This window comes from Haliotis asinina, chromosome 3 (assembly GCF_037392515.1).
Source record: "Haliotis asinina isolate JCU_RB_2024 chromosome 3, JCU_Hal_asi_v2, whole genome shotgun sequence".
NCBI classification, from domain to species: Eukaryota; Metazoa; Mollusca; class Gastropoda; order Lepetellida; family Haliotidae; genus Haliotis; species Haliotis asinina.
In genome coordinates, this window is record NC_090282.1 from 77,629,076 (window position 1) to 77,654,898 (window position 25,823).

At 40.8% G+C, this 25,823-nt stretch overlaps 1 protein-coding gene across 2 annotated transcripts; it reads right to left on the bottom strand.

The window, feature by feature from the left end:
• On the bottom strand, positions 1 to 23,966 carry LOC137277093 (calcium-activated chloride channel regulator 1-like). Of its 2 annotated transcripts, none has more exons than XM_067808755.1 (13): positions 23,687 to 23,966; positions 22,567 to 22,870; positions 16,411 to 16,697; positions 15,539 to 15,814; positions 6,636 to 6,866; positions 6,057 to 6,240; positions 5,636 to 5,745; positions 4,060 to 4,185; positions 3,742 to 3,852; positions 2,789 to 3,056; positions 2,087 to 2,248; positions 1,569 to 1,781; positions 1 to 454 (listed from the first exon to the last, which is right to left on the bottom strand). In XM_067808755.1, the coding sequence occupies exons 1-13, from the start codon at positions 23,828 to 23,830 to the stop codon at positions 189 to 191; spliced, it is 2,682 nt and encodes an 893-aa protein (XP_067664856.1). In that variant the 5' UTR covers positions 23,831 to 23,966; the 3' UTR covers positions 1 to 188. The 2 variants fall into 2 exon arrangements, with proteins under 2 accessions (XP_067664856.1, XP_067664855.1); XM_067808754.1 differs by having other exon boundaries at positions 4,060 to 4,203; positions 23,687 to 23,947.
• Between the last annotated feature and the right edge of the window lie 1,857 nt (positions 23,967 to 25,823).

Below are 25,823 nucleotides of genomic sequence, written 5' to 3' on the forward strand. Positions count from 1 at the left end.
TAAAGCTGGTCATGATTTATTGAGCGGGGTTGTATGTACATGCATCACTGAACGACACTCTTCAACAAGGTTATGGCAAGCACATGCAGCTAATTGCAAAGATATCTTGCTTAAAACCCTTTCACCAAATAGTTCTGCTGTGTATATTTGTAAGGTAACATCATAGGTGTGGAGTGCGCTCCTGCAAATCATGACCAAATGTCTGCTTTAGGCTTCAGACTGACTGACACTAGGTTCGATAACTCTGAATATAATCCGCCATCATCGAAGGTCTTGACGGCAAATATCAGGGTAGTTAAATTCGCGTGTGGAGACAGATCGATGTCTACTGCTTGCTCCTCCCCGACCTTTAGGGGGACAAGCGGACTGACCGTGGCATTTATTAGCATCGCGTCGTTGAAACTCTCCCTCATTTCCTGGAAACTCCTTCCGAATCGTATCTCGTAGCGTGTGGCTGCAAAGGATGGCATTGTGTAAGTACATGTCTCTGCATAGGCATTTTCGTACCTCAGTACCATGCCAACATAACATGCTATTCAACCTGCGTTTCATGTCCGTAAGTGAGTGAGTTTAGTTTTACGCCGCACCCAGCAATATCCGACTATATGGCGGCGGTCTGTATATAATCGAGCCTGGACCAGACAATCCAGTGATCAACAATATGAGCATCGATCTAGGCATATGGGGCACAATGACATGTGTTAACAAAGTCAGCGAGTCTGACCGTCCGATTCCGTTAGTCGCCTCTTACGACAAGCATGGGTTACTGAAGATCAGTTCCAACCCTCATGTCCGTGAGTAAGAACATATCCCCCAGATGACCTCGTAACTAAAAGCTGATACGGCAGCCGATTCCTTTAGTCATGAGTGTCGTATTCCTAATCTGTCGAGGACAATATGTAAGTTGCTAACTGAAATCTGTGATGACGTACTGTGATAACAAATCAGGGTTCTTTATCTGAAATCTGAACATCGGCTTTGCGGCATTAGGAAGTGTCTCAGTCGAAAATACGTTCAGCGTCATTACATACTCACGGGCTTTACTAGATTTGCATTTACAGAGGACAAAATTATGTTGCAGGAAGCGTAATGACAATTATCCTTTATATACAGGGGTTCATACAGTGTAACATACGTGATATGCGTATATGTGTAACAGTCAATTTGTCAAAGCAGTCATTTCCAGTCATTTGATCAATTTACAGAAATGATCAGTGATTTGATCAAACGATTTGGTCAAATTATTGAAACATTAAGAGTTCTAGACTGCCTGAACAGTTGCAATAAATCCGCCAATCCGCCAATCCTGCCGGTGTTCTCCATGGCAAGTTCCTGGGGAACCAGTTCGATATGTGCCCACTCTTAACTTTATGAGAAACACTGAAACTTCAGTATCACTTCGTAACGCTATCTGGTCAAATGACTGAAAACTTTACTCTTTTGACCAAATACTGATCGTTTTAGTCATTTGACCAAATGACTGACATGATTGTTACAGTCATTTGACAAGATGACTGATTTGACAGGTTGACAGTAACATATACACGCCAGGCCAAAGGACAGGTTACCTCTTCCGTGATTCAAATCAGCCCCCGGCGCTGTCCACTTCAGGGACACGGTATGGGTTTCTTTGTTAACAGCCCCCACCCTAAGATCATAAATAGCAGCAGGGGGTATGAGGTCGGGCCCGGGGGTGACCCCGGTAATATCAACAGCACCGAGAGAGGAGGTCCGGCTGAAGTTGGTAGTTACTGGCTGCAGGATAGTCCTTGTGCTTTTGTCTATGGAAATTTCACAAAGAATCAATGTTGCATAGTGAGTGAGTGATGTTTTTACATCGCATCGACAATAATACAGCCATAAAGTGATGAAAGCAAGGTTGGTAATTGAAAATATTTATCGGCAAAGGTCAGTAAAACTAACCAGACTATCACAGGTCACTAGTAATCACAGTAAAACTAGTAATGAAATCTAAAGTACTTGAACTATAGCGTACGATACAATACAAACACAGGCCATATATCGTCAACAACAGAAGGTAGGTAACTATACTAGGGACCAAATAGATGGGGTTTGTCTGTCTTACGTTTTATTCTGGAGAAGGCTCTCCCTGATCCAACAGAAGCGACAACGATGAGCGTTTTTCCAGGAATGTTCCTGACATGGGCGTCAAGAGAGTACCTTTCATTCGAGTTGAACACTGTCACGTAGCTGGTGTACACACCGTCGTTCTTGGTATTGTCAGGAGCTGGTGTAAAACATAAATCAAAAGCTATAGCTGGCAGGTGCTGCAGTGGAAACCTTAGGTCAAATTAGAGAATTTTGGATTTCCGTGGTACGTAAAACCGCAACCATTGCTGTAAGTGTGTTTATTTTTAGAAACCTTCTATAAGACTGTGATAACCTATGGAAATACCTTGGTTTATATGTTAATTGTGACATATCTGAAATAAATGGTGTCACCCATTTTGTTCTGGGGAGGTAGGGGACTTCATCAATTTTGCCCACATTTTCTGGACGTGGGTCCATTGATTTTTGTCCATGACAAGCAGGGGGGTCACTTACTTTGTACATTATTTTTGGGTGGTCGGAGTGGGTGGTAGTATCATTCACGTTGTACTTGCAACTCAAAAAATCATCATCAACCCCCTAGCCACAAATTATGAACGGTCCATTAGTTCGTCTTCGAACTCGCTACTACGCCCCGGATATTAACAGACGGCGAATGCTTATTCCTACGACCATACGCGCACGAATGTCTCTCATGAATATGCAATACGTAACTTACGTATTCCATTATCCATTGGCATGACAACTTCAACTTGACCACCAGGTTTTTCAATCGATATTCTGACATCTGCGTATAAAACAGGGGAGTAACCTTTGTGTACATGCGCATATACAACCGGAGGTGACGTGGCGTTTACTCTCGTGTCACTGAGCCACGTAAGGAACTCATAGCTGTCATGTCTGTCACGAGGCTTTGACGTCACAGTTATCCCCACAGTTACCGGCCCTGCTGTTGAGCTGCGCACAGTGTAGGTCCACAAGCCTGTCTGTATATCAAACAGTATAGGTAAATAGTCATTGGATCCGTGCAATCCAACGATTGTTTGTAATAATGGGATATACTAACCCGCTGCAACACATATATCAGAAGCAAAAATGGCGTTATATGTACAGGCGTGTCCTGTTGATAAGTGAGTGAGTGAGTTGGGTTGCATGTCGGTTTTAACAGTATTCCAATTATACCATGGGTGTCAGCTTAATGTTAGGGGGTGGGGGAGACCCGTGAGTGAGTGTGTGAGTTTGGTTCTAATAGTATACCAGTTATATCACGGGATGTCAGCTTAAAGTTAGAGGGACCCGTGAAGAACCGTGTTAGAATCGGTCTTCAGCAACCCACGCTTGTACTGGCGACTAGCAGTATCGGGAGGTCAGGCTCGTTGATTTGGGTGGCAAATATTATCGTATCCCAGTTGCGTAGATCGATGCTCATGTTCTTGATCACTTGATTGTCTGGTCCAAACTCGATTATTTACAGCTGGAATACTGATGTGTGCGGCGCAAACAGCAAACGTACCAACCAACCAGCTAAAGGGACGTAATGTAGACGGTTACTAGTTTGGTGAATCGCACGACCATTGTTTGAACAGTGCATGGAGGGTTCCTAACATCATATCACAACAACAGAAGTATTCTGTCATACTTGATATTTTCTGCTGAGTGTTGTGCTAGTACCTCATTAGCTTGCATCTGTAGCTTAAATCTGATGATGTTCATACTGCCATCACGATGGTACTCGTTGTAAGTATTGTCAAAGACACGTCCGCCAGGGCTTCTCAGTCGAATCTGTTTACCCAATAAATACACCATAACTTACACATAACTAATACACCAATTTAAGCATTACTACAGGCTCAAATTACAATGACAGAATTGGGTTTCGAATTATTGAAAGAAGAGGGGGGTGTATTTTCTAAGCTAATTTCAACTCAAGGAATTTAGTGTTTCTATGTGTATATGGGCGTTGTGATCAAGTATAGAATGTACTCATGCATCAACACTGGCTGTTCTTGGCAGAGTGAAAACAAACACTGTGTCCAGACCAACGGTGTCGTCTATGTCTACCTTCCCACTGTAGTCAATGCCGCTCGACAGTATTTGGGTAGTCGAGCGGTAAATCTGAAATAAAATCAAATACTTCTCATAAGATATAAACGCTATAAACATAACAAATATCAGCTTAATGGTGAGTTCATTGCACGATTCTGTGAAACAATGATCATATCTTATGTTCGTGAGCGTATTGGAGATCTTCAGTATCTTAAGGTGGTGGGGTAGCCTTCGGTCGTCACGCCAACGTAAAGAGTCGGCTTCGATTTCCCACATGGGTTCAGTGGGTGAGGCCATTTCTGGGGTATCCCGCTGAACGCTCTGATACTGCTGAAGTATTGCTCACTCACTCTAGATAGCGTCACTCGTTACAAAAACAAGCGGAGGCAAGTATGCGACGAAACGCGAGGGGAGCTAGGTAATTAAACTCACATGCATTCCATCTACAGATTCCTGTGGTGCCCAACAAAACAAAAACGTTTGAAGTTATGTCGCTTCTTGTGACCTGTAGTCACTTTCAAAAGCACCCCACCCCTCCATCCTCACCATTTTATGGGATCTTGTACGAAAGATTCACGAGTGAGCACAGGGACTTCTGTACCCTTGACGAGTCAGTAACAACTATCTTATGAACTAGAAACTCACTCATGGTTCATACCATACACTTCGTTAGACTATCCAAGCATATTTTCCAATATCGTTAAGTCTTGGTTTCAAGAATTGCTCCAATGTTTGGTCACGGGTTTGCTCTCTCTTCATTGATGATGGTAATTTCAAGACGGCCCCAAAGTGCTCTTTTCCTACCTTTTAATTTGAATCCTTCTCGGTGTTATGTATGTCCTCCTACAACCGGTCAGTTTAGAATGTCGTGTCATCGATTGGACAGTAAGACAATTTCTCATTTAGTAAAGAAACGGATTTGAAAAAGAATTGTAAGTCTGGGTGTGTATATACACAACATGCATTTGTACGCGAACTCTTTGAATTGAAGAACTGCGTTGAGCGAAGTCCTTCTAAGAAGATGACCCAAATCGTTCTGAGGTAAGACCATTCTTTTCCCACAGAGGTTACTTGTCATCTCTTCCTACGAACCTCTGTTCTAATACGGCCATATTTCGCGGTTCTCATAAAATCCCCTGGCGGCAAAAAATGGCTGCAGATTTATCTCCCTTTTTCTGTCCAATTAGAACTCGTGTTACATCGACCTAGATTCAACTTGACAAATGCAAGCAATGTGGAGAAACAAATATGACATGACTAAGTTCTTTCTAGAAGAAACATTTGAGTATCGCGCCCGGGAAGAGGTTCTAGTTTTCACGATGCATCCGGAAATAACCGACATCTTGGGAACGATCACTTTTGAAACAAGGTCGCTGACTGCACTACTAAATCTGATTGCCTCCAATCACGAGTCTTGAACACTCGCACCATGAAAGGGTCGTATTAGAACAGAGGTTACGTAGGAAGATATGACAAATAACCACTGTGGAAAGAGAATGAGTTAAGACTCGACTCTTACTTCTATTTGTCTCCGCTCCTTACACACAGCCACGTCGTCCCAGAGCCTGTGTATGGAAGAGTCCAAACTACTGGAGGCATTACCCTCCGAGAAATACGCATACATCCCTCCTGGAGACAGAAACCGTGTATCATCTCGTAGGAACTAATTTAAGTAGTGCGGTATGATTAACGTTACGAATCTTTAGGTTGACAAATGACGAATGAGATGATTTGGACTGGAAAATACCTAAAAGAGTATGCAATCGATGAAAATCCACTGGATTTAAGGGTTTCAGATTGTGAGAAGCAATCTTTTTTCATGTTCTACCATACTAGCGTCAACTGTTTGAAAACAACACAGAGCGAGTCTGTTTTAAGAGAAACCGCTTGTAAAATCTCGTACACCTTCATCGTCATGCAAGGGAACCTTAACATGTCACCTGTTTGAGCCGACAAGTCTGCAAGGGTTTGGGATGCCTGCTGGCCATACGCAATTGTGTGAACCACGACCTTTGACGCCAAGATGTCCTTCATGATACTGTCAACATATGGAGGTCGGTTCTCCTCGCCGTCGGTTATCAGCAAAATTCGGCCAGTTTTCGAGTCTCCAGTTTTTTTTAGCATCTGCAATGGATCAAATGCATTCACAAAACACATATACCTAAAGACCATCTAAGGGGTTCATCTCATTCTGTTGAAGAAACCATTTAAAGACAACACAGCGGTGGTGGATAACAACATGTGTCCACGGAAAGAATAGGTACTTTCCCAACACTTGCTCTCACACAAAGTAAAGCTGGTGAAGCGCAGTGATTGATTGGAAACGTTTTCCTTTGTGACTCTTGAATGACGCACGCACCTTAACATAAACAGCTTAGATATGTTTAACATGCTGTAACCAATAGCAACAAGTCGGTTTCATCGTTCTATAATCATCCTCCTACTACTACGACCACTACTAATACTACTTCTCCTACTGCTGGCACCACTAGTGCTACTACTAAGACATGTTTACTCACGTTCAAGGCGGACTGCATCCCAAGTCTAATTGCTGTACCGCCTCTCATATCTCTATAGAGGGGTAGTCCACTGGACACCTGTTTCTTTATAATTTCGTTTCTTAGTGGAGTCATTGGAGTCCACTCATGAGCATCGTCTGAGAACGTCACCACACCGACATTTGACCCGATAGGCAGGATATCATTAATGAATTTATCAGCTGTTTGTCTTTGCTTGAACCATCGGTCATTCTGCAGCAGAGTTGCCAAAATGTTGGAAACAGTAACGGAATATTGTGTTGTCACTATTTACAATCATGACTGAGTGAATGAGTGTAAGAGCACCAGAAATAGCAATGCGTGGATAGTGGAACGGTGGTGTTCGGCGTGGCGAGCGAATGCTTTATAATCTCTGTGATTGCTATGTGCAACAGGACCCGGATCTCATTGGGAGTATCCATGTTAAACTGAGCATGACGTTGCAGTTTACAAACTAAAAGATTTGGCACATTTATATTAGTTTTATATTATATGTTTTCAAACCACAAAAAATCGAAATTTACAAGATCATGACACATGATTCAACTTGTGGCAGGAGAGGTGATGCTCAACTGTTGGTGTTAGACTTAAGTGTCACTTTCCTGGACTGGGACGAGAAGACTGGAGACTGAAGCGGCCATTGCTACGACATTTGATATGAATATGTTCACTGAAGACTTACACATAACATACTACATGACATTGTGAACTTTGATCTTTGCAAGTGGGATACGACTGCTCGCATCAAACAAGTAAACGAGAACAGGTTCCATCTTATGACAAAATGGCTTGCTGAAGAGCAATTGAAACCCACATTTAATACTAGTCCAACACGTGTGGAAGCCTGTAGGAATGGTAATGCATGGTCAGTCTCATGATATGGATTGTCGGTAATCCCGACACAACACACTGTATGTCGCCGATATCAACTGGTCACTTCACAAGTCGTACCTCAACTATTCAATACACGCACAGAATAGCAGCTTATATTCTTCAATATTTTACTAAACAAAGCAAAACAACAAATACCCATATCTGGCATGTAAAACACATAAAGTCATATTAAACATATTCTCTGCAAGTGTGGATAACCTGATGTTTTTAAAACCCTCATCAATAATCAAATTCATGGATCATTTTCAATGTTGAATCAATCAAGTTACTATCTCCCACGTAGGACTTAATATAATAAGTAGGAGTTACTATCTCCTACGTTGTACTTAATGTATCCTTTTGAAGGTTTGGATATAAAGTATGGTTATTAAGTGAGCGACGTTTGGTTACGCAGGGGGTTATGTTACAAGACTGTATTTTCTGTAAATTGTATCATTGATTAAGTGATAATTGTTATTGGGTCACATTGTTTAGAGTTTGATTGACGGTGTATATGAAGTCTGGTTGTGTTGACACACACAACACACACACGGATTAGCTGGAGTACATCATTCGGCTAACATCAAACTGCCTGCCTCTCCGTCAACGCTTGCCTACATAACCGCTGCCTGACCGCTCGCTGTGTGACATTCAGTATAACTGTTTCTCACTCTCAAACCAAGACGTTGGTGAGTTGATATTATATTTGTGACACATTACTTTAGACTTGGCTCAGTTGCATAGTACATGAAACCTCTATTGTGAATCTTTGTATCTTGACTTTGATTTTGCGCAATACAAAATACTGAATCTTTATGACTTCTCAGTGTTATATTTTGCTGGTTTGAGGGGATTTCATATACCTGTTGTCACGGCAAATGTTTAACCGCAACAGTTAGTATATTCATGGTACAAACGCAGTGCTACTATGCAGTGATTTTGTATGTGTGCTACGTTAGGGTGACGTGATGTAACTGCAGCCATGGAGATTTGGGCACAGATAGATAGATAGATAGATAATTAGATAGATAGAGAGAGAGAGAGAGAGAATTTATGGCACGTCCTTCGAAATGTTTGCTTGTCTGCAGATACAACGCTCCTATGCCTTTTGTTTTTTGGGGGATATTTTTTAAGTTGCCTGACTTGACTGAGGTGGAAACATGTTGAGTGCAGCGTAAAGCTGTACGGAATTCAAAAAGGCAATAGATTGTCATAAGTATACACTAATAACACTGCCACCGATAGTATAAGACACGTCTTTGTACGCAGATAACGACTCGTGCAAAACTCATGTGCAACGACCTCTGAAATATCCAAAGCGTAATAGAAAAGTGTGTAACAAAGTGCAATATGTAACAGTGACCTAACTGCAGTGCGTAACAGTAGCGCAAACTGAACACGATGCAGTCAAGTACAACAGTCGGTCCAACATATCACGGTAATGTGCCACCATACGTTGAACACATGGTGAAGGAAACAGTAGGCTATTACAGTATATGATACACATCATAGCAGACTCTAACAGTAAATGCAACAGATAACTGTATACTATGAACGTGAATGAAACTGTTACACATGACTATAGACAGTGACTGGAACGGTGAAACAGGGGGTGGTTTGCGTGTCTGAGGATTTAGGTCTACCATTTTAGACTAATGTATATCAACACATATTGATAATTTCCTGGGGATACTAAGTCCTACGTAGGAGATAGTAAGTCCTATGTAGGAGATATTAAGTTCCTGTGATCATATGGCCCTACTACGCTTCCGTATAAAGCACATCTAAAGGAATATGTCGTGAAGTTCCGAAGCGCGCTCCGAGATTTGAGCACTATCTACTTCTCTTAGATGATGTTTCTTAACCGATCATAAAATTCAGAACATGCAACCATAAACGTCCCATAGAAACTGGGAGATGGCAAAATCCCCCCAAAGTATACAGATTGTGTAACTTATGTGATTCACATTTAACTGAAGATGAGTTTCACTGTTTATGTTAATTAATGGTTTTGTTTTGCAGACACGCGCAAATCATCGTTGACAGAAATTTATTGTTCCTGGTCGAATTTCTGTCAAGTTTTCTTCAAGTGAAATATCTACCTTTAAATATGCAATCAAGTGTATTCAGATTGTTGAACCTTTTGTACGTACACCTTTGCTATACTAATGTACAGGATTGACAGACCTCGCCCAGATGAACCCTACCAAGCCGTCTGTTGTCAACTGTATTGATCAGACAGAGATTATCTGGCAACCAGCTGTGATCAGCACAGCGCGGGTTCAGTGAACGGAAACCCCAGTTTGCTCACACGTATACTTACCGCAAAAAGAAACGCCTACCACGAACATGCTCATTGTTAAGAATGATTACATGATGCACATGACGTTCCCAGCTTATGGCCCTCCAAAAGATGAGGGAAGGCCTCCTCCAGTGATCCCTCTCCAAAACACGGGGCTCTGAGAATCTGTCACCTAATTCTCCCTCTGATGTCGGCAGTATCGATACAAAAGCAACTTTCATCTATGAAGACGATGACTGTTGCCTGGGTCAGTTAAGCACGTCTATGTGGTGGCGTCAAATGTGAACCAACGTATGGTCGACGGCAACGTAAACCAGCCTGAGTGAGACGGCGACGTACAGTATTGTCACTGATGGATCTGTTGTGTCTTCCTATCGTGGTTGTCGGGCTGTTGTTGTAGCTAAAATGAAGCGATTTCGCAGACTAGAGGTCACATTGTAGCGATGTTGCAGGAATGGTGTTACACGTGGACGTCCGCAACCAGAGTGGTCGGCGATGGTGTGTGTCTGCTGATAGCGATCAAGCGGTCTGTAGATGGTGGACTGATGCGTTTCATACACTCTTTAACATCCTTGTCACAGTCATTGTATGAATGTGACTACTCCAGTGAGCGCATGTGGCAGACGCCATAGTCATAAGTTTGACATTAGAAACACTTCAGCGGTTTTGAAATACAGCTTTTGGTATTGCAGTAACCTGCTTCAAAATGTCCAGATAGTCGGCGTTGAAAGTGTTAAAAAAACTATGATGTTACCTGTAACTGAAACAGGAACAAGAAACCAACCAAACCATCTCCCGCTCCCCACGTGGTTTAACATTGGCAAAATCCTATAATATATTTTCTCTCGACGTCAAGCTGTATTGTATCAATGATAGAATGTTATACACCCGTGCCTTTCATCAGCCCCTTTTATGTGTACATATTTCAAACATTTATATTTGTACTATTATGTGGTACTTTCCAAATGTATGTGTCCTATTGTTATTATTGTTCATGATATTGTTGTACATTAGGTGAGCCTTAGATACATTGTCTGTCTCTCCCCATTTCCAGACCACAGATTTGAGGCTGTGCCACAATTTATCGATGTGGTAGGCGTGTTAAAAAGTAATAAAATCATTATTTGGAGAACAAAGTACTATATCAGAAAACGCCTGTAAAATGTAACTGACATATTGAGAGGGGTGTATTGAAGAAAATAAGATGAAGAAAAAGTTAGGAGTCTTTGCGCCTGTGGCTATTTTGAGGGCTTTATGTTGCAGGATGTTTAGTTTATCGTAATTGGTAGGGGATAAAGAACGGGAGCGACGCAGTCTAGCGTTAACATGATATTAAGTGTTTTGTAGATAAGAAGGAGGGTTTATCTGTCTGCATCCCAGTGAATGTCACCTATTGCTCTTATTAGATTCGATCGTTTTGAAATGGCTTGACCTAATTATAACCAAGATAAGACAGGTAGATAATTCAGTATATTTAACGAGTTTCATGTATACATGTATCTCAAGGTTTAGAGAGCAGGTAAATCAGAATTGTAAGTAACGATGGCGGTCACATATCGCAAACGGAATGTTTTACACATCAAATTTCGGCATGTATATGTCGATGAAACTGTCTCAATAATATATTCATAATGTGTTTTTATGATATGTATGATACTAGATAAATGTGATACAGAGCAAAGGGTTTTTAGTTCCAGAGTGCTGTGACATGGACATTTGACTTCATCATGCATCATTGTTAATGAGTAAACATCAATCAACTTACTGAATAAACTTTACTCATAAGTCTTTCCTGCAGTATTGTACATCACATGCTTAATAACACTGGCCACAAGAAAGCATCGCTTATATTATAATAAAGAAGTAGCATATCCGTAGACCTTTTCGTATTGTTCAGCATACCAACTCCTAAATGCCACCAGAAGAAGTTCACAACGGTTAAACCAGTATTTAACTGCGTTGCTATTTTCAGCTTTGAGTGGACGAACGTTTTTCCTATGGAATGCTTCTGTTTCTGCATTTAGGTACAAAGATGCTCTACTGTCACGTGCGTCTTCTCTATCTATCGGTAAGATCGATTTCGGTGAAGATCGTCATTTAATAATTTTATCATCTTTATTAATTTGAAAGAAACTGCAACTGTATTTTAAAAAAACCACATGAATTAATATAAAGTGCCAAAAAGATAAATGATTATGTTCCCATACCTCATTTCTAATTCGCCCACCAGTTACCACACAGTGAGAACTGACAATTATTCTCGAATTGCCTACATACACCTCATTTATAGTGATATATACTTCTAAACTCTCTGAATGTGATGTCTATTTAATACACTGAGCTACAAAAGAAAATCTCAAGTTCAGTTTATTTGACTATTGCCAAGAGCGACATAAATCACAACTCACTCACTTAATGTGGGTTCTTCAAGTGATTTTATTTTAGGATGATGGTTTATGTTCGGTATTAGGTTTCGTTAGTGCTATCAATGCCTTACTCGTCATTGGTCCCTCCCTTTCATCTCGCACTTTCAACACATTGGTCACACAGTAGCATAATTTAATTGGTTGGTGTCATTAAGTTGGTTAAACAATTCCAGTTCAGTCATGGTATAACATATGTAACTGCCTTAGTCACTTCTCAAAATGCTTAATATGAATGTTTCCGGTATTTCACAATATGGCTATTGTATACGAGCAAATAGTGTGCCAAAGGAAAATCTGCACCTGTCTTAGATATTCCCTGACTGTCAGGTCATTCAACGGAAAACCATTTAATGCTTGTAATATTCAAAATTAAACATTCAAGTGATGACATATAATAGTATTCTGATCAATGTAATATATCTGTCTACAAAGACCTAAATCGTAACACCAGATGGCAATACTAGTATTTGTATTGATTTGACCCATGCTGTGATAATTCAATTTGTATTTTTTTATCACAAATTAAATATATTGATTTCAATTTCGCAGAGGCTCCTTTAATAAAAGATAAGTGTAGTTGTTCGTTTGTAGATGTCACAGTAATATATTTAATCCTTTATCGACTGTTTCAGTATATAATGTTGTCAGAATGTTTTGTGTAATACAGCTATGTGCCTGCTTGTCAAGTTATTATGGCAGCTAAAATGCTATTACGCACTATGAATACAACTGAAAAAAAGTATTTTCCACATTTGCACATAGGCTTTCTTTTCATTGCTTGGTTTCAGGTTCAGTGACCATTTGATCAGGGTTACTGGGTGTTGCTTCATAAATTATCCACTCTTCACAAATAGGTAAACAACAAGTATTTCATAGTAATATCTTTATCAATGTCGATGGCGTTTTTGTCAGTGTGTTATAATTATTGAAAGGTCAATAATAAAAGAATCCATAACCTTTAGTGACTGTCAAATTGATTTATCTGATAGCATTGATAGCAACACCCCAAAACAACCACTCTCAAAAATAACATCCAAAATATGTGGCATGAATACACTCTACATTTCACACATGCAGTCTGATCGGTTAAAACCAACCTGTAATCAATCCTCTGTCTGGTAAAACAAGCAGGTCCGAACTCCATATTTATGGATGATGAAGAGTAGTTAATGATACTGTTTAAATCAACAATATCACACACATGGACAGGCCAACAAGACCACCTGACATGAATCCCACTGAACATGCTTGGGATATTATTGGAAGTCGTGTTTACGGTCTCCATGTTCACCCCAGACTCTGGATGAAGTAGAACAGGCGTAACAGAGAGAATGACAGAACTTTCTACTACAGCAGCTTCAATGGCTCATTTGGTCCATGCAAAGACGTGTGGAAACTTGCATACGAAGTAGAACAGGCGTAAGAGAGAGAATGGCAGAACTTTCTACTACAGCAGCTTCAATGGTTCATTTGGTCCATACAAAGACGTGTGGAAACTTGCATTCGAAGTAGAACAGGCGTAAGAGAGAGAATGGCAGAACTTTCTACTACAGCAGCTTCAAAGGCTCATTTGGTCCATGCAAAGACGTGTGGAAACTTGCATTCGAAGTAGAACAGGCGTAAGAGAGAGAATGGCAGAACTTTCTACTACAGCAGCTTCAAAGGCTCATTTGGTCCATGCAAAGACGTGTGGAAACTTGCATTCGAAGTAGAACAGGCGTAAGAGAGAGAATGGCAGAACTTTCTACTACAGCAGCTTCAAAGGCTCATTTGGTCCATGCAAAGACGTGTGGAAACTTGCATTCGAAGTAGAACAGGCGTAAGAGAGAGAATGGCAGAACTTTCTACTACAGCAGCTTCAAAGGCTCATTTGGTCCATACAAAGACGTGTGGAAACTTGCATTCGAAGTAGAACTGGCGTAAGAGAGAGAATGGCAGAACTTTCTACTACAGCAGCTTCAAAGGCTCATTTGGTCCATGCAAAGACGTGTGGAAACTTGCATTCGAAGTAGAACAGGCGTAAGAGAGAGAATGGCAGAACTTTCTACTACAGCAGCTTCAAAGGCTCATTTGGTCCATGCAAAGACGTGTGGAAACTTGCATTCGAAGTAGAACAGGCGTAAGAGAGAGAATGGCAGAACTTTCTACTACAGCAGCTTCAAAGGCTCATTTGGTCCATGCAAAGACGTGTGGAAACTTGCATTCGAAGTAGAACAGGCGTAAGAGAGAGAATGGCAGAACTTTCTACTACAGCAGCTTCAAAGGCTCATTTGGTCCATGCAAAGACGTGTGGAAACTTGCATTCGAAGTAGAACAGGCGTAAGAGAGAGAATGGCAGAACTTTCTACTACAGCAGCTTCAAAGGCTCATTTGGTCCATGCAAAGACGTGTGGAAACTTGCATTCGTGCCCATGATGGCCGTACGCGTTACTGAACACTGCTTCATTGTCTACAGCTAACTTGTACTTTAATATTAACATCTTGGTCCATCAGAGCAGCACATTTTGCTCGACTGTTTCACGGGCACATGCTTTTGATGATTTGTAAGTGTACTATTGCTTGGTACCCTTTTATTTTATTTTGCTTATCATGTGTGCTTGTGTTTCACCTTTCTATTGCACCATTCCGTTATTTGCAATTTCAATAAATGGAATTGTAGTGAAAGAACTTTGACTAACAGTTGATTAACCTTTTGTGAGGGATATATAAATAAAAGCATTTTTATACAACTAAGACATCTATGAAAATCAATACCAACAAAGAATATTGAATAGCTGATATGACTACATGTAACTGGATAATGTTATCAAATTTAAAAACTGGGAATTACCTACTATGAGGCTGACTATGACATTTATCATTTAAATATTCGGATGCGGGATACAAATGCCGAAACCCGAATATGAAGAAAAGTCAAACATGTTGAAAATATGGAAAAATGAAGGTTTTGTCTTCATGCTTATAAGATACCCAGGTTTACTAGCGGCCCCTACTACCTTAGAAGGGGTGAGATAATGTATATTGACATTGGTGGTCATAATTCCGAATGTGAACAAAAGAAAAGAGAGAGAGAGAGAGAGACACAGAGAGAGAGACAGAGAGAGAGACACAAACAGGCTGCTCCTGTATCACCTTTAGCTTTAAATTATATGTTTGAATGTCAAATATGCGTTTTGTTTCGCTTTTTTGTAACATCAACACTTGGCCGAGAGCTACAACCAGATTAGGTTGTAGTAGCAAGAAACTGCTCCAGTATATAACCGACCCACACGTAGCCAACTGACCTTCTTCATCGACCCAGACACGTCAAGCAACAACACGACTCTCCTCCCGCACTTCTCCGTTCCGTCAAACCAGTAGCCTTTTGTATTGTACAAGTACGCGAATGTAGGTCTGGTGTTGTGAAGAAGTCGAGGGGGATTAGAGGTGCGGAAGTCAGGGTGCTGCTTTATGACATCCCACGTTCCCCGACCAGGGCACATTTTGTTGTGCATGTTCGGCGCGTTGGGGTTGTGCTGGCGATGGGGATCCGCGGGGACACTTTCGCAGAAATGGGTTACCTGAAATCAAATTTGGTCAGTTCAGCTACAACAATACGTTATAAAACGTGTTTAATGTACTTGATGACATTCCCGTGTCCAGACACCTAAACTATGTTATGTGGATATTAGATTACTCATGTAAACATAGATAAGACGAGTTCTTGTATAACACGACGTCTCCGGGCTACTTCTTGCCCCTTCTTCAAGTGATTATTTGATTATTAACCAAGTGCGCTCTTCGCAAATATAACCGTTTTAAAGGAATATGTATTGTTCCAACCTTTGGCGAGTGTAATACATCTTTATCATTCCAACTTAGAACTATATGTGATATCTACTTACGACAAGGTCAAACACACATACGTCCAAACATATTACAATAGCACTTCGATTATTAGCCACGTGTATTTCCTGATCGTATATATAATATAGTGGGAAATGTATAACTCGAACCTTTGCAATTGATATATTATTATAACGCCTTTTCATGTAAAACCATTTCTGGTGTATTCCATTGTGAAATCCTGAAATATTGCTGAAGCGACCTAGAACCATACTCATTCCCTGCTGAAATGTTGCTGAACGCTGTGCATACTTTTCTTTATGTTTCTTACATTTTTCATCGACTGCATGAACATTATTGATGCAATGGCTGGACTTGTATTTTCATTGACGATAAACGTGCAGTTATCCTCAGGCATGTTGTTGGTCGTGTTCACTTTACACGGTCCGCCGGTGTGAATGTTCTGGAAGTGCCATGCAAACTCTGTGGTGCAGCTCGTTGGCATTATTCTCCCTTTGTCAGACAAGTAGAACTCTGGGTGTTGGGGATCACCCCCGCTACCATATTCGTCAAACACACCGTAGCGGAGATGTGCGAACTCGTGAACCACAACCCTACCTGAGAATGAAAGGGAGAGGGAGTTTAGTTTTCCGCAGGTTTAGAGATGTCCACGTGAATGAAACAGCAATTTATTTGGTTAACCTTTGGGCGAAATGAGTTTCTTAGTACTTAAGGAGCAAACTACTTTTATATAACAGCTAAAAGAATACTCTTCTTAATTATCCCTTGTTTCCACTTTCAGAAATCTGGATGTATAACAGATCGGAGAAATGGGAAAAAACGCGTGTAACGGGCAGGCAGTTACATGAGTATCACCTTGGTAACCATCCAAGATACATGAGACATGACTCGTTCTTTATCTCTTTTATCCATAACGGCCGTTGCAAGAAGTGCAGTGAATGAATGAAATAGTTATGGTCTAGCATGTTTTTCCAATATGATATCAGCTTGGTGAAATACACGTGTACTACAAACCTCAATCCAGATATCTTTTTTAGTTGGTGAATGCACATCAATACAGAATATCCTGGTCCGGGTTAGAATTGATCTTCAGTAATTAACACATACTCCTGTAAGAAGCGACTGACGGGATCGGGTGGTCAGACTCAATGAAGAGGTTGGCACATGTCAACGATTTCCAGTTGCGCAGACACTCATGCTGTTGATCACTGGATTGTATCACTGGTCGTCCAGACTGGAATATTGCCGACTGCGGCATAAAACTATATTCACTCACTTCATATGGAAGTTAGAAATCCATGCCCAAACAGTTATAAAGACGACGTCCCGTGCCTTTGTGCGGAATAATGTAAATAATATGCAGTTGATATACAGCGCGACAGCCCATAAATCCATCAGCCTCTTCTTCATAAGGGTGAGTGAGTTTCACGCCACATTCAGCAATACCCCAGCTATATAGACGAGGTCTATAAATAATGCAGTGATCATCAATATGAACATCGACCTACGCAGCTGAACTATGAGGACACGGTCAACCATCTCAGCGAGCCTGACCAGCAGATCCCGTTGTAAACAAACTAGATAGCCCAGCCGATTACCTTAGGCTTTATATGTCTCGTGGACAAGTTATTTTTAGAATGACAACGAGAAAGTAACATTTATAAAACAAATTATGACGTGGAGCAACTTTACGTAAAAATAACACCATTAACAATCTCACTCGACAATATTACACAACATGTACTCAACGAACTCATGATTTTAATGATATCTCGGGATATCTGTTGTGGTTTTGCAACATAACCTCAATATGTGTCACAATCAAGTTTTGATATCAATATTTACTTCATGTACTAGATATGTTCATTAGGTACCCACGACATGCTTACGATTTCATAAATATTTTGCGAAAATGGCGTTTTATGTGTGGCGTTTTATGTTTTAGAAATGACCGTGTTTACCTACGTCACTGGACATTTGACGATCACGTCCACTTCCGGTGGATGACGTGTATCTTACTGTTGTACAGTGACTGAGTTGTCGCCTGTTCGAACTTTTCGTCACATTGAGGATGAGTTCCCTTTCTCTAGTCTGTTTACAATATCATCCATGACTACAACGGTGATCTACATAATGCGGTATCCAACTAAATGTCAAAAAACACGCATCGATATCGTAACGTGGTCGTCAGGAAAAGACATATATCGGTGTGTCGGTTAATGTTATCTTCTTTCAACATTTCGGTTTACTTTCCCATTTCGTGAAAGTAATAAGTGAGTGAGTTAAATCATAGTGACACAGGCAATATTTCAACCATATCGTGACTAAATCAATTCATTTATTGATAATAGACAACATTATATCACATGTATATATTACATATCATATAATAAATAATGGATTTATATAGCGCCTGGTATGAGCTAACACAGGAGTTGATCAGAGTTTCGGAGTCAATGTATCTGCGTATCTTTCCAATCTTGGAGATGTGGAAATTAGCTAATCTAGCTGTGTTCAAGGCTTTACTTTTAGACGACACTGATCTGTCCATAACCACGTCGAGGTTTTTCACTTCGACTGAAGCTTTAACAAGGGCCTTGTCAACAGAGAAGTTGATGTCTGGAATCTTTGCAAGTCGTTGATACGTGTCGAACAATATAAAATCAGTCTTGTCACCCTTCCACTTGAGGTAATTGGAGGTCATCCTTTGGTTAACGTCCGAGATGCATGCTTCCATTGATAGTATTTCAGATGCTACATAGGTTTGTTTGGCAGATATATACAGCAGCATGGGTGCTGGTCATCAGCATATTCATTGAAAAGCTGTGAGTGATTCCTAATAACATTGTCCAAGGGTTGAAGATATAGAGAAAACAGCATGGGGCCCAACACAGAACCCTGTGGCACACCGTGTTTGCTAGTTCTTGAAGATGTGATTCTGTCCACTTGCACACCTATTCCGTAGGTTGGAGTCAATATAATATGTCGCTATGAACACGCACTAGTGTTGTCTCTGTGGAATGGCCCTTCTTGTACGCAGACTGATAGGTCTCAGACAGCCCTAATTCGGTGACATGACTCTGCAGTTGTGACAGAACGGACTTCTCCTTCGCCTTAGGTTGCAAGGCTAGGTTCGAAAGTTGTTGAAGACAGTGGGATCTAAAGATTATTTCTTCAATACAGGTGCTATAATGGCTTGTTTGAAGCGGTCTGGTACATAACCACACTTCAGTGAGAGGTGTATCACAGCATGTACTGCTGGTACGATGGCAGATAAGCATTTCTTTAGGAGCCATGTTGGAATGATGTCTTCAGAACATGTTTTGTTGGCAGCTGCCTGAAACACTATTTTACCTCGTTGACTGAAACTGGTTTGAAGATAGAGAGCTGGTGTCCATGAAGCTGTACGTCACATTCCAGAGGATAGTGACCGGGGTGCACAAATTATATGTACTCAACAATTTTGTCAGTCTTCTCAGTGAAGAAGTCTGAGAGAGACTCAGCCTGCTCTTTGGTCTTCTCTTCACTTGAATTACACTGTCGAGTAGATGAAGTCAGTCAGGGACATGTCGATGGAGAACAGTTGTTTTGCGTTTCCCTTACTGTCAGTGACTTTCTGCTGAATGTGGGACAGTCTGGCCTGTTTCAGAATTGACCTCATTGTGGCATTGTTTGAAGATCTTCTTATGGATTTCCAATTTGCTAGTTCTCCAAGTCTTTTTCCGCTCTCCTACGCTTGTGCTTCAGCTTCATGATGTCACTGTTAATCCACGGAGAATGTGGTCTAACGACTACATGAGCTGTTTTTTGAGGAGCATGAGGGTCCAGTAGAGCGTCGTTCAGGGAAACAAAGGTGGTATCAATGACTTTATTGCCCAAACTAGTAATGTCCTCAGACATGTCATAGCTGCAGATATGTCGACATGTCGTATTCTGTAGATTATTTTTTCAGTCCTCTTGAAAGGAGTCTAAGTATACATTCCTTGTCTTTATACACACCAGTGTTTGCCTTAAAGGGCCCGGTTTTGTCATTGGAGATGGCAGAAAATACAATTTTGATCTGAAACGGCATGGTCTACTACATCAATGGAGGACACAATATCATCGTTCGATTTTGTGACGATCAAATCCAAAGTGTCACCACTCCGGTGAGTGGACACATCAAGATGTTGTTGTAGTCCAAAGGCGTACAGAACATCCACAAACTGTTCGGCTGGAGAATCATTGGGGTTGTCTACATGAATGTGAAGTCACCAGCCGATAAAACATCGTTATTCGTTCAAGTCACCAGTTCAAAAAGGTGAAAAACCTCACTAATGAGAGTAGACTGTTTGACATTGTGTTTCTGTGAAGGCGGTGGTCGGTACAGGGCAACAAGTCTGACTTTAACACCATGTAATGACACTGATATGTCCAGGAGCTCGACAAGGACTCAGTGATTAGGAAGATGTCCAAGTTATGCTCAAGTATACAGTCATCAATTTCTGTAGCTTTATTACGTACAGAACAGGCGTCAGTACACAGGTTTGAGTTGATCTTGTACTGTAAATTCCTGCTCAAGTATACAGTCATCAATTTCTGTAGCTTTATTACGTACAGAACAGGCGTCAGTACACAGGTTTGAGTTGATCTTGTACTGTAAATTCCTGTCTCCTTGATCTCTAATTGGCTCTGTCACATAGGGTGTGAGTGAAAGATCACAGACAGAAATATTGTAAATTTAATCACAACAAATTAGTCCATTAAGTTCACATTCTGGGTCCAAATTAGATGTGTAATATCCCAAAGACATCAAGAAAGTTTGTTGAGAATGCACATCCACTTTGTTCAGGCCTAGACAAGGCATGAACAACAGAATTTACAACTTTCAGAGACAGAGTGTATCCAACCTGCTGCTACTGAACGCTGATCACAATTCCATATGTCTACAAAGGACAGTTTAATTACTAGATAATCATAGAGAGAAAATCAAAACTAGGAACTTTAACATAAAACTTCTTTTGTGGTCAACACAATATAAAAAGGGACTGGTGTTTACCAGCAGCTGAACGATCACCATACCAGGGGCAGAAAATATGTGGAACCACTGGTGATGTTGCTACTGTGATATTGCTGAGGTATTTTTAAATATGTGGGTCCACTGGTAATGTTTCCAACTGTAGAATGCTTCGGATGTTTGTAAATGTGTGGACCGACTGGTGATATTTCCGACAGTGGTATGGCTAATATGTGGGTCCGTTAGCGGTGTTTCCTATTGTGTGTGTATTCTTTTTAAATATGTGGGCCCACCAGTAATGTTTCCTAGTGTGGTATCTCTGAGGTATTTCTAAATATGTGGGCCCACTTGTGATGTTTCCAAATGTATAATGCTTCGAGTGTTTGTAAATGTATGGACCGACTAGTGATGTTTGCAAAAGTGATATGGCTGAGGTCTTTCTAAATGTGTGGACGGACTAGTGATGTTTTCTACTATGGCATGGTTGAGGTATTTCTAACTGTGTGAGCTCACTAGTGATTTTTCTTCTGTGGTATGGCTGAAGTGTTTCTACATATTTGTGCTCGCTAGGGATATTTCCTACTGTGGTATGGTTGAGAAAGTTCTTAATGTGTGGACCACCTAATGATGTTTCCTACTGTGGTATGGTTCGGTTATCTCTTAATGTGTGGACCGCGTAGTGATGTTTAATGTTGTGGTATGGTTGAAGTATCTCTTAATGTGTGGACCGCCTAGTGATGTTTAATGTTGTGGTATGGTTGAGGTATTTCTTAATGTGTGGACAGCGTAGTGATGTTTCCTTCTGTGGTATGGTTGAGGAATTTCTTAATGTGTGGACCTCCTAATGATGTTTCCTACAGTGGTATGGTTGAGATATTTCTTAATGTGTGGACCGCGTAGTGATGTTTAATGTTGTGGTATGGTTGAGGTATCTTTTAATGTGTGGACCACGTAGTGATGTTTCCTTCTGTGGTATGGTTGAGATATTTCTTAATGTGTGGACCGCGTAGTGATGTTTCCTTCTGTGGTATGGTTGAGGAATTTCTTAATGTGTGGACCGCGTAGTGATCTTTCCTACTGTGGTATGGTTGAGGCATTTCTTAATGTGTGGGCCGCCTAATGATGTTTTCTGCTGTGGTATGGTTGGGGTATTTCTTAATGTGTGGGCCGCCTAATGATGTTTTCTGCTGTGGTATGGCTGGGGTATTTCTTAATGTGTGGGCCGCCTAATGATGTTTTCTGCTGTGGTATGGTTGGGGTATTTCTTAATGTGTGGGCCGCCTAATGATGTTTTCTGCTGTGGTATGGTTGGGGTATTTCTTAATGTGTGGGCCGCCTAATGATGTTTTCTGCTGTGGTATGGTTGGGGTATTTCTTAATGTGGACCACCTAGTGATTTTTCCCACCTCTTGTATGACTGAGGTATTTCTAAATGCGTAGTGATATGCAGTTTTGCGTGTCCCGACTTACCTGGGTCCCCCCAATTTACTTCTCTGTCTATACCCGGGGCGTCCATGACATACTCGGGGGTCAGGTGAATGTATTGACCGGGATCCCCACATTGGCCTGGCTGGAATGTGTAAGGATTGTTGCCCTGGGTTGGGTTAGCCTTGTCGATCCTGATATGTGCGTCGTCAAAACTTTCGTCCCTTGGGTTGGTGTATTTGACAGGATTTTTACTCCAGGTGTTTGGCACAAGAATTTTGACAGACCGAATATACGCCCTCTGACGGGAGGCCAGATACAAATATGCAGATGCATCCACCATGATGTTCTGCAAATGTACGCATTAAACATTTAACTATCGCAATGGTATATTACTACTTTCACAGCTATTTGTCAAATAGCGATGGATGATAACTTCCGTTGTGAATCTGCATCTTCTGACGCCTAAGGAACTACGGCAAATGGCGTTACAATTACTGTATTACCCTTTATATTTTGTAAGAGCGTTTGGGCATTGGTATATGATGCACAGCGTTTTGCACGGATTGTTTCTTAGATAAACATAATCAATATTCAAAGAGTCATATTTCTTGTGATCTTTTATACTATGTTTCAAAGGATTTGTTATTTCAAACATAACCGTAAATATTAGGTTCACTTAGGGTAATTAATGTGGCTTATACAATCCGTGAAACTTTAGAGTACGCTTTCATATGTACTGGCTTTTAACCAATCAAAAGTGCTTCTATTATCCAAATAGTAATATCTTATCTATGGACATTTTTTTACTGCAATAAAGTGACGTCATTGTTTGCCAGTAAAACACAACCGTGGTAACAATGTCCATTATGCTGCAAACAGTTAGAGCATACCAGCGATCTGTAGAGACCAGCGATTTTAGTAACCATTTCATTTCATTATCAAATGAGGACATTTAATTTAATACAGGTTGTTTCACAATTGACGAAACACGTCGACAGAATTGCGGTATCACGATAGCTGCGATTTTAACACTGCAGCCATCAATGTTGGATCTTAGCACGGAAATTGACATTATTTTATAACCAGTTATAGTACATCAAAGGGGTGAGAAATAGCACATAACTGAAGAACAGTTGTTGCCCTACGTTCACCTACACTCTACCTGTATCTGGTCAAAAAGTCCCGTATCCTCTGGCACATCTTCATTGATGGCTACCACAAAATCTTCATAGCCGTTGTTGATCAGCCTGAGCGTCTCCGTGAGGCACGGTAGCCCACATGCACACACCAACAGTAGAGGAAGCATAGTTTGGACACAAATCTAACTTGACATTCAAGGATATCACAAACTATATGGAACTACGTACATCCCTCGTACAATGTAGTCTAGCCTGGTCAAGTATTCCTGAGACTTGCAAGTAATGAGGCCAAGAACTTTCTTTATCTCAGAATAGAACTTTGTTTTAATGTATACGTGTGTGAAACAGCATTTGGTCCTTACAACTTCAACTCTGAAGCTGGACTGTGGACTTGCATAAGAATTAAAGGCGAGGAAGCGAAGATTTGGTGCTAGCTTCTCTCCCACCTCCAGTAGTTTTCTGAATGTGGTCTTCCTCTAAAGATGAGGGGTATTTACAGCTGCAGTAGTCATGGTTATTGAGCGATACTAGACAATCCATACACCTGGGCCTGGATTTTCGAAGCTCACTTGGCGCTAAGATAGTCGTTAGTTAATGTTAATCAATGGCACTTACGACTATCTTGGCGCTAAGAGAGCTTCTGGGCACTGAAGCTTAAGTTAAAGATCTGCATAAGACAAAACTGATCTGCAGCAACCCATGCTCGTCCTACGTGGCGACTAGAGATATTGCGGGGTTAGGCGCACTGAATTGTATATGTCATCGTATCCCAATTGCGTGGGTTGCACATGATGTTGATCACTGGATTGTCTCGTCGATTATTTACAGATCGCCGTCACATAGTTGAAATATTGCTGAGTGCGGCGTTTAAGAACCAACCAACCAACTAACAACTGTCGGAGGAGATATGTGCCCGTCGCTGCGTGTAAGAATTTGCTATAGTCCGTTTGATTTCATCTGAGACCGATTAAATGCTCACTAACACCAAATATAATAATTAAATACAACCAAATTTCGACAGACCAACTATGATGATTTGTATAATAAATATAGACACGTGAATAAAACATTGTTTAACAAACGATCATTATTTTGTTTCACACTTCATACGAGGTGGGAACCGCTTACCTGTAGAACAGTCAGATATACGAGTTGCACGTGTGAATCTGAAAGTTCACTACACACGTTTGTTGATTACCTGGCTGTCATAGCTGAAGGTAAAATGCTGGAGATGTTCATCTCAAAGTATGATTTATTGTATAATGATGGTCTACAATCATTTACATCCAGTCACAGTCACAATATCAGACACGACGATGGACTACATACTGATCAGATATTGTAAATATACTTCGTTAAACTCGAGTATAAGCATCCTATGCTACCTCAAATAACAATTCCGAAAATCCCAAACGCAGCAAGAAAAGAAAACTATCATTTTTACTTCACTTGGTGGGGAAGACTACAAGAAATTCTTTTCAGTCCACGAGCCTCACATTGTACTCGGGCAAGCTCCTGATGTCCCTGCAGGGGCCGCTCAACAAGTCTTAAAACACTTACCAGAAGCATGTTTGAAACTGGTTTACTAGTTTATCAGATGTTTCAAATGAATTAATTCATAAATCGCCACATGTGGATCTTCATAAAAATCTTGTCGTGGCAAAGAAATGCATTACTATTGAAAGGCATCTGCAATTATGTTTCAATCGACTTAATAACTGGTTTTCACAAAATGGATTCATACAAACTAATATACATCTCGAGATTACCCAGACTTTGTTTTAGATGGCACTCCTCTTACCAATGTAAAGGAAGCAGAGCTCCTTGGTAACGTGTTCGATCAACATTTGACTTATTCCGTTACATATCAGCTAATTAAATTATGCCCATGATGTTGAGTTCTGGGGGTGAGTGAGTTTAGTTTTAAGCCGCACTCAGCAATATTCCAGCTATATGGCGGTAGTCTGTAAATAATCGAGTCCGGGCCAGACAACCCAGTGATCAACAACACGAGCATCGATTTGCACAAATGGGAACCGATGACATGTGTCAAGCAAGTCAGCGAACCTGACCACCCGATCCAGTTTGTTGACTTTTATGGCAAGCATAGGTTGCTGAAGGCCTATTCACGAGTCTGTTGAGTCCTGTAGTGTCTGGTCT

Bases quoted from the DNA above. Each gene is read 5' to 3' on its own strand.
- LOC137277093 (XM_067808754.1), bottom strand. From the start codon at position 23,830: ATGCTTCCTCTACTGTTGGTGTGTGCATGTGGGCTACCGTGCCTCACG. The intron at 15,815-16,410 runs GTAAGAAACATA...ATTTGATTTCAG, and splicing joins TCATGCAGTCGATGAAAAAT to GTAACCCATTTCTGCGAAAG. The intron at 6,241-6,635 runs GTGAGTAAACAT...GATCCATTGCAG, and splicing joins GGATGCAGTCCGCCTTGAAC to ATGCTAAAAAAAACTGGAGA.